Genomic DNA, 10,000 nt, shown 5'->3' with positions numbered 1-10,000 from the left:
AGAATTTCCCCAGACTATTTTTTCTCTTCCTTCCCCACTTCTCTTGTTTCAGTTCTGTCCTCTTTTGTCTTTTACTCGAGTCTTTTCCTGGTTTTGTCTCTCCTTCCATGTTTGCTTTCACACTCTTTTTGTGTTTTTTGTCTTTCTCTTTTTACTCAACGTTTCTGTTTCTCATTTTCCGTCCTCATTTCTGTCTTTGTCTCTTTTCTTGCTTCTTTCCTTTTTCTTTTGTTTGCTTCCCACCTTCTTTTTTCACCTTTTTCTTTCATTTTTTCTTTTCTTTCATTTCTTCCTTCCTTTTCTAAAATATAAATTCCCCTTTTTTTTTATCCTCTTCCTTCTTTCCTTCATTATCTTATCGACAACTGTCCCACCTTCTCCTTACCTCTCCTTCTATTCATCACTTCCCTGTTCCAGTTACTCGCATCTCCCCTCTCTGCAACTTCCTCCTTTCTCTCTTCTCTCCATTCTTCCTCCCCCTTCACCTTCTCTTCCCATGCACAGTTAGGTGTCTGCCCAGGCTGCGTTTGGTTCCTTTATTGGCAACAGTTAGCCTTGTGGCAATATATCAGAGAGAGAGAGAGAGAGAGAGAGAGAGAGAGAGAGAGGGAGAGAGATTTTACGTCATCGCTTCTGCCCATCCTTCCTTATCCTTCCATCCATTTCCCTTCCCTAACACCTCCCAGTCTAATCTCCCATCTCCCTTGTTATTATTATTTCCAAGCCTCTCTCCTTGCTCATCCATCTCCATCAGTACCTTCTTCTCACACTCAATCCCCAATCTTTCCATCACACCTGTCCCTTCTCTTCTCAGACTTCCTTCTCCCTTATTTCCCTCCATGTCCTCTTCTCTCTCTCTCTCTCTCTCTCTCTCTCTCTCTCTCTCTCTCTCTCTCTCTCTCTCTCTCTCTCTCTCTTACTTTTCATTTCCATTTTCCTTCATTCCTTTTATTTTTCTCACTCTTCTTTTTCCTGTTTCTCCATATCTTTTTTGTTTTTCTCCCTACATGTCTCCTTCTTCCCCTCCTCTTATCTTCCCTTCCTATCTCCCTCCGTATCCTTTTTCTTCCTTACTCAACCATATTCATCCCATTACTTTCCATTTCCTATTCTCTCCATACTCTTCTATCTCCCTTCACACTCTCCTCTTACCTTCCCTTCCCCCCTCTCCGCATCACACCTGCTGTCTTGTGCCTTACCTATATGTCCGTCTCTCTCCTCTCTCTCTCTCTCTTCCTCTACACATGAGAGTGAGAGCTCGTGTCAGGTGGTAGTGGCAGTGGCAATACCTCGTGGTCGTTATCAGGCCACGACATACCCCCAAGGATGCTGCGTCATGCTCAGGGGGCCGTTCTGGGAGTAGTGAGTGGTCGTGGAGGGCCTCTGAAGTGGTGGTGATGGTAGTGGTAGTGTGAAATGATGTGGATTGGCTTTGGAGAATGTGTAATTGGTACTGTATGTGTGTTGTGCGTTGTGTTATGGTCTATGTGTTGTGTTATGGTATGTGTGTGCGTGCGTGTGTGTGTGTGTGTGTGTGTGTTTTAACCATAAATTCCACCACCAACATCACCACCACTACAAAATCCATCAGTATCAGCTTATCATTAGGTCTTTTTATGTCTCCATCTACCTATACGAATACATATCTATCTGCCAATCCATCCCCCTATCCACCTACCCATCCATATCTACACAAATCCACCTGACAGACTATCTATCTACACACACCTGACACCCATTCACGTATCGGCTTGGCTTACGTATCATTGTATATCCCTACACCTCCAAAAATAAGACTATTGGGGATAGATACTGTGTGTGGGGTGAGTTGAATGAATGAGAGAGATTGTGTGTCGGTTTGTACGTAAGTGTGTGTGCTTGAGGGAAAGAGTGAAAAAGGAGGAAAAGAAGGAGGATGAGGAAAAAAGAGAACGAAGGAGGGGGAGAGAAGGAAGAGAAAGGACGAAGGGGAAGAAAAGAAGGAAAAGGAAGAAAGAGAGAAGAGAGAGAGAGAGAGAGAGAGAGAGAGAGAGAGAGAGAGAGAGAGAGAGAGAGAGAGAGAGAGAGAGAGAGAGAGAGAGAGAGAGAGAGAGAGAGAGAGAGAGAGAGAGAGAGAGATGGTGGGGACGGCTACAGTTTATCTCACTTGTATTGATGCGCCGACGTGACGATGAATACTGACGACCGATGCTCACATTTGAATAAGAGACAATAAATTTATGAATATTTTTTATACCCAAAGACAATGGCACACACACACACACACACACACACACACACACACACACACACACACACACACACACACACACACACACACACACACACACACACACACACACACACACACACACACACACACACACACACACACACACACACACACACACACACACAGAACAAAGAGAATGCGCAGGGTATAATTGTGTAAAAAGAAATTAGAATGAGAATAAACATAAAAGAAATTAAGATAAAAGAAGGAGGAGGAGGAGGAGGAGGAGGAGGAGGAGGAGGAGGAGGAGGAGGAGGAGGAGGAGGAGGAGGAGGAGGAGGAGGAGGAGGATTGTTTAAAGAAAAGAATTGATATCCAAAGTAATAAGAGAGAGAGAGAGAGAGAGAGAGAGAGAGAGAGAGAGAGAGAGAGAGAGAGAGAGAGAGAGAGAGAGAGAGAGATTAAATGACCACAGTGGTGTTGACTCCCTTGACCTGATGGGTGTAATATATCACAATAATCTCTCTCTCTCTCTCTCTCTCTCTCTCTCTCTCTCTCTCTCTCTCTCTCTCTCTCTCTCTCTCTCTTTTCATTTCATTGCTGTGGTCAAATTATTCATGTGGTGAAAAATATTGTTGTAAAACCCTCCATTTATTTCATTTTTTTATATCCATTGTTTACCTGTCATCGTTTGTTTTGTCTCTCTTTCTCTCACTCTGTATTTATTTATTTTTGTCTTGTTTGTTATTCACTGTGGTCTTTTTCTTGTTTAATTCAATATTTTCCACCTTACTCAGTTCGTGTTTTTTTTTTTCTTGCTCTATATATATTTCTCTTATTTAGTTTTGAATTTCACTCATTTTCTTTGACGTAATCATTTTATATTATTATTTATTCTCTATCCTTTACTTTATTTCTTCCTTTGCTTTCATTTATCTCATTTTTTTTAGTTTAATCCATCTCGTATATACTTTCTTTTCATATTTTCATTTTCTTCCTTCATATGTATTTTCTTTATTAAGTATTGAATTTTACCCATTTTCTCTCACGTACTCATCTCATATTTCATCTATTCTCTTTCTTTTACTCTATTTTTTTCTTTGCTTTCATTTATCCCATTCTCTTTTCTTACTTTAATCCATCTCGTATTATTTTCTCCTGAATTTGCTCGTGTTTGTCCTTCGTTTTTTTTTTTTTACATTCTTATTCTTTTATTTTCTTTGCAGTGTTTGCTTTTGCTTCTTCCTTCCTGCCTTCTCTCGCTGCTATCTTTCCGCCTTACCTTAATCCCCTTTCCTCTTTATTCTCATTCCCTTTTTTATCTTTTCTCTGTTCGTTCTCTGTTTGCTCTTCCGCCTCATTTTCTCTTTCTCCTTCTTGCGCATGTGTATTTTTCAAACCTATTTCTTTCTTTTATTATTTTTTATCCCTTTTTATCATTCTCACTATTTTTTTCCTTTTGTCTTTTCCTTCTATTAATCCTCCTTTACTCTTTTCATTAACTTATTTATCTAATTTTTTTCTGTACATTTCTCTAATTATTCTGTGATATTTTTTTCTTACTCTTCGTTTGTTTTCCTTCGTGTTTTCTGTTTTTTTTCTTTCGTTAGGCATTTTCTGTCCTTTCTCCTTTTTTTCCCACGTGCATCCCTTTATTCCCACTCATCATGACTTTTCTCCTTGCTTTTTCTCTTTCGTTCTTTCTCTTCTTTTTTTTCCTATTTCCTCTCACGGATGTCCTTTCTTGCTTTTCTCTTTTAGCATCTCTTTCTTTGGTCTTTAGTTTTTTTTTTTAAACCTCCCGTCTTTTTATCTTTCTTTCTTCTATTTATATCTTTTCTCTTGCCTTCCTTTCGTCTCCGCACGTCTTGTTCTTTTCTATTAATATCTTTTCTTTCTTTGGTTCCTTCTATGGTATTCTTCACACTTATCTCATTTAATTACCAACTCATGATGTCTTTCCTTCCGTTTTTCCTGCGTTCTTCTTGTTTGTTTTCCCTTTGGTCTTTTTTTTTTAATTGCCATCTTTACCGTGTCCTTTTTTTCTTCCCTTTATGTCAGTTTGAGACGTCATCTTGCCTCCTCACGCAGTTCCGTAAGCGTATTACCGGATGATTGTAGTGTACCTGCCGATATTTACCTGCTTCCGGCGTTATTTTTTCCCACCACCTTCCTCGGTATCCGCTCTGGCCTAGTCCCCACATCCCGTCCATCAGCGCTGGCCCGTTCTCGCTTCTTTATAGCCGGGAAGAAAACGAGGATGTGATTCTTTACGCTCAGTTAAGATACATTTCCTGGTTTTATTCTCTGGAAGTTGAATGTTTTACAGTGAGAAAGTTGTTTGGGTGTTTATGTTTATTTCCTTGTTTGGTTATATTTTGTTGTAGTCTTTTCTTGTGTGTGTTTAAGGATGTATTAATCTCTTCAGTACCAGGACGCGTTTTTTGGCAACTTTTTACAGCATATGCCGGGATTACAGTAGTAAAAATTCTGGGTGTTAATCTTTTGACTTCCATAGACCCTTTCCTAATGCAAATAAAATCGTCTAATCATACCCAAAAATCAAGGTAAAAATGTGTCTCAGTATTGAAAGGGTCAAGATGTTTTATTCTTCATTAGCAATTTTGAGCTTTATAGAAACACAAATTGATCAGAAAGGGGATGACTATTAACCTAACCTAAAAGACCTTTTCATAATCTAACCTCCCTTAACTTAACCTTGATTTACCTATCATTCATAATTTACTTTATTATTGAGGTACTGAAAGCACATTTGAAAATACCAATAGCTTCCATTAGAGGCAATTAAAAAGCAGTTAAGATAAAGCGTTGAAACGTTTTAAGAACTCTGGCCTAAGTGCTATGAAGTGTTGCATATTGCAGTGGAAGGACGAAGCTGAGTGGTGGTGGTGGTGGTGGTAGTGGTGATGGTGGTGCTAGTGGTAAAATGAAAAAAAAAGTGAGAGAAAAGCTTTAGTAAACAGATTATGTTAGTTTTATTTTCTGGCAGTTTTCCTTTTTCTTCCTCCTTTTTCTCACTCCTCCCATTCCTTCTCTTCTCATCCTGCATAATCTAAGCCTTCTTTTTCCTCCTTATGACTCTCACCATCATCATCTCTCTTCTCCTCCTCACTTACTGCTCTTTTCCCTCCCTTGCAATTCCTCATAGTTCTTCCCGCTTTCTCCTTCACTTTTTCCCTCCTTGCCTCTATTCTCATAATCTTCCTCCTCCTTATTTATCACAGTTTTTTTTTTCCTGAATTCCTCCTAGGTTTTTTTTTTCTCGTCTCCCATTACTCTTCCTCTTTCGAAGATGAAACATTAGGAGCCCACTTTGTTTTCTACTCTCCTCCTCTTTTCCTCTCCCTTTTCTTCGTCCTTTTCGTCTTTATTTTTATCCTTGTCCTTGTATTTGTCATCCTTTCTTCTTCCTTTTCCTCGTCCCTCTTTTCCTCTTATGACTTCTCACATCTTCCTTTGCAAAATCTGGTATGCGGAAATGTCCCTGCCTTTCCTCACTCCCTCACTTCCTCACTACCAGCTGTCGTCATCGTGGGAAGAGAGCCAACTGCCGAACAGAACCTCCAGTCTTACTCCCCATCCACTCCACTCCACTCCTATTCTCCTACCTCCTCCCCATCGTCTTCATCCTTCATATATCCCTCCCTCCCTTCTTCGCTTCTTGCTTCCTATCTATTCATATGTCCTTCATTTACTTATTTTCTATTTGGATATATTCTGATTATTGTTCATCTTTCTATCTGCGTTTATTTTGTATATCTTTTCTTTACATCCATGGGTATATTTTGTACTTACCTTTTTTTAGAATTGTTTTTATTCATGTTTTCATCCATCTCTATCACCGCTTTCCTGTCCCTGAGTGCTTACTACCTATCCCTTCTCATCCTATACCTATTCCAAGTAATGCACCAAACAACCCACACACTCATCGCAGCTCTGTCCCTCAGTGGCTGTTTCCTACTGGCTATCTGTTACTCCAGCTTACTCTACACCCTCCTATCCCAAATAATGACCCAAATCCTCCAACACTTCCCGCTGCTCTATCCCTCAGCGACGTCCTATCAACAAGCCTCGTTCCGGCGGGGGAAACACGATAGAGATCTCATTTTGGGCCGCGACAGGGAGACAGTGCAGCGTTATCACCTCTCATTAATATACGTATCAGACCCGCGGGAGCTGAGGAGGAGACAAGACCCGCCCGATACTCTGTTATGTAACGTGACTCACCTTGCTCTGAGACACACAGCACCACCAGAGGAAGCCGTCACTTATCAGGCTTACGTAAGGGGCCTCGTAGTAAATATAGAACGAATAAAAGGAATAGAAAAGCCTTCCCAAATCCCGCTGGCCCCGAGATGAGAGCTGAAGGGTTTCCAGGAAGAAATCAAAACCCCATTTAGTCCTTTGAGGGATCCTGATAGTCCTCCTCCTGAATGAGCTTATGGAGGAGGAGGAGGAGGAAGAAGAACGGAGGAATTCAGGGTGTATGATATTTTCTTACTTAAACCTCCACCCGTTGAACTTAACAAGGCTCTCTTAAACCCTCGGGTACCGCTGGCCTGCGTAGTCTCCACCTGCTTCCCTTCTCTTTGTGGTCTTGAGTCGTAAGGGGAAGCTCAGGTCTGCAGGATGTATGGTATTATCACTTAAGATTTCACTCGTATCAACTTTAATAAGATTTAGCTCCTGAGTCTTCCATTGCCTCTTATTTCTTATCTTTGTCTAATACGTTCAAGCTGTAGGAAGGAGGAGGATCAGCAAGGTACACTGCACGAACCTTTCACTTTAAACTATCCCATGAGTGTTGAAAGTCTTTGATATTAATAGAAGCGTCCCGGAGTGCTAGGCGACTGTAATATTATCGTTAACCCCTTCAGTACCATGACGCGTTTCCATATTTATTCTTCTTACTATTTGGTGATTTTACATAGCTTCAGAAACTTATGTGGGTATTAAGATGGTGGAGACTCTAGCCATTATTTTCTTTTACTGTTATAGACTCTTCCTAATCTAAACAAAATTGTTTAATCGCACCAAAAACTCAAGATAAAAATGCGCCTTAGTACTGAAGAGGTTAATCAATTATTGGACATTAGCTTTAAAAACAAATTACATAAATTTATCAAGGGGTTGAGGAAGGTGAGGAGGGCGAAGGAGGGAGATAAGCAGAAATTGATCGTAGGAAGGAGCAGCAGGTGCTGGGGAAGACAGACTGCATGACCCATTGTATAACTTCAACTCTCACCCCATGAGCTTCACAAGACCTCTTTCTCGCCCTGAGTATTCCCTGACTATTCTGAGCAGCACTGTGTATTCGCCACAACCTTCTCTCCTCTCGCCTTTAAACATTTACAAAAGAACACAAAGGAAAGAACAAACACCAACGGCCGTATTGGACGTAACGGGATTGTGTCATTGTTTACACTGCAGAAAATCAAATGTCAAAAGGATGATGGTAATGAAAAATACGAAAAAGTAGATGCAGTTTTCCTACTCTGAAAACTGTAACAATATAAAAGAAATTGCCAAAAATCTTATAAGGCCTACGAGTAAATGAAAAGTGAGTCAAAGGAAGCTTGGTCCATGTGAGTCGGGAATGTAGCGTTTCCATTCTCGTCGATTCTTTTCTTCCTGGGGACGTGAAAGCTGACGCAACAAAGGCTTGGTGTGTACTTAGTGTCCGTGATGGAGAGAGGGCTTTATAGGTCTTTCGGGAGGGCAGGTCCGTGAGTCTTAGTCCTCCAGTCCCTCAGCACCGAGCGACCGGCGTCCTTCGCGTCCCCAGCCGCCTCAGTTCTCAGTCCAAAAATCCCCAAGCTCGTCTCAGCGCCCCGCAGGTGACGCAATCCTTTCCCAGTCAAAATAAGTAAGAGGCAAAGTTTGGGTAAGGAAAGTTTTCATGTGCGTTCTGAAAAAGGAAGGAAGGAAGGAAGGAAGCGGAGGAGGAGGAGGGGGAAGATGGGGGAAAGGAAAATGGGTGAACGAAGAAAACAGTTTTGGAAAAGTAGAACGTAGGAGATGGGAAGTTAATAAATGGGAAATGGTTATATAAGAGATATCAGGAGGGAAGGAGGCGAGCAGGCGAGCACGGAGGAGAAAGGGAGGAGGGCGTGAGAGAAAGAAAGGTCGGGAGAGATGGAGGGAGATAACATAACTTTCGTGCCTGATAAAGGAGCGTGTGAGGAATAATTTAGGAACACGTGAAATTTAAGAAGAAAGGTTAAGATGAAGAGATGTGGACGGAGAGGAGGGAAGGCCATAAGAAAGACTGAGAGGTGAGAAGAAAATTGAAAGAAAGTAAAAGCTGGAAAATATGAAAAAGAAAGCGAGGGAAGGAGGAAACAATAAATGAATAAAGATAAGACAAATTTTGAAGAACCAGGCCAAGAAGAAAATGTACGAGAAAGAAAGAGAAAGAAAAAAAAAGAAAGATGTGATGAAGAAAGCGAGAGAAGGAGGAAGCAATAAATGAATAAAGATAAGAAACAAATTTTGAAGAACCTGGCCAAGAAGAAAATGGACGAGAGAGAAAGAGTATAAAAGAAAAAAAGAAAAATGTAGAAATTATTAATCTTTTGAAGACGAAAGACGTGGGGTGGGAGGGCAGGTGAATCAGGGCGGCAGGTGAAGGTGGTATTAATTAGCTATCGTAAAGTAACAGAGGGTGGCGCACTCAACCACAGGACTGCGCGCCACCTGAGCCTAGTAACCCACACACCTGCTATTATTGTGGTTATTAATGTGCCTAATTACTTCGTCCCTTTCCCTTGCCTTCCTTTACTAATCCTGTTTATCTCCTGTCTCTCTCTCCAGTTCTCTGTATAGTATCTCTCTTCTCTCTATGTATCTTTGCCTCTTCTCCTTTTTTTCCTGTTTTTCATCTTAGATTTGTGTTTCTTTTCCTTTTATCTGTTATTCTTTTTCTCATTATCTTTCCCTCCTACTTCTCTGGCCCTCCCCTCTCTCTCTCTCTCTCTCTCTCTCTCTCTCTCTCTGCTAATTATCCAGGTGTAGCATGCAATTTTTCGCCTAATAACTTTATTCCCCGAGCATCCAAGTTTTGCCGCCCGTTGGGATGTTAACGAGAGACGGGAAAGCCGAGGACAGGTGAGGGCGGGAGGCAGGTGAGCTGGTGGCAGACAGGTGTGCGTGAGTGTCATTCTGCTGAGAGACACATGCATCCATTGAGCAGAGATTAGGAAAGGTCGGATGGGAGAGAGAGAGAGAGAGAGAGAGAGAGAGAGAGAGAGAGAGAGAGAGAGAGAGAGAGAGAGAGAGAGAGAGAGAGAGAGAGAGAGAGAGAGAGAGAGAGAGAGAGAGAGAGAGAGAGAGAGAGAGAGAGAGAGAGAGAGAGAGAGAGAGAGAGAGTGTGTGTGTGTGTGTGTGTGTGTGTGTGTGTGTGTGTGTGTGTGTGTGTGTGTGTGTGTGTGTGTGTGTGTGTGTGTGTGTGTGTGTGTCTTTAAACAGAAACATTGAAACCTGTAATGATTTGATTCGAAAACAGATCTGTCTGAATTATTGCAAGGAAAAGAACACACGCCTGATTTCAAAAGTAAACTTGATTAAGGTAAATACGATGATTAGAACCACTAAGGAGACAGAACCGAATGTAGGTCAGATTCTGCACACACACACACACACACACACACACACACGATTTTCATTGCAATATTATGCTAATGTATGCAGGTGTAATGATGGTTGTATACGTAAACCAATAATCGTCATTACATTAACGTAATCAACACCATTTTCATCATCATGGGA

The 10,000-nt window shown here is 41.3% G+C and overlaps 2 protein-coding genes across 3 annotated transcripts in view; one reads left to right on the top strand and one right to left on the bottom strand.

Moving 5' to 3' along the window:
* LOC123516254 (proteoglycan 4-like) overlaps positions 1–10,000 on the top strand; it is a 380,397-nt gene that overhangs the window by 28,444 nt on the left and 341,953 nt on the right. The window lies entirely within an intron of this gene.
* LOC123516253 overlaps positions 6,765–10,000 on the bottom strand; it is a 26,904-nt gene continuing 23,668 nt past the window's right edge. The window contains exon 3 of one of the 2 annotated variants that reach the window (XM_045275484.1): positions 6,765–8,081. In XM_045275484.1, coding sequence (XP_045131419.1) covers positions 7,933–8,081 — 149 coding nt within the window. In that variant the 3' untranslated portion in view covers positions 6,765–7,932. Of the gene's footprint in view, positions 8,082–9,681 lie in introns of those variants that run through there. The other variant, XR_006678131.1, reaches the window with a different exon arrangement.

The sequence above is a fragment of the Portunus trituberculatus genome, chromosome 40 (assembly GCF_017591435.1).
Source record: "Portunus trituberculatus isolate SZX2019 chromosome 40, ASM1759143v1, whole genome shotgun sequence".
Taxonomy (NCBI): domain Eukaryota; kingdom Metazoa; phylum Arthropoda; class Malacostraca; order Decapoda; family Portunidae; genus Portunus; species Portunus trituberculatus.
This window is presented reverse-complemented; position numbering and strand designations above follow the sequence as displayed.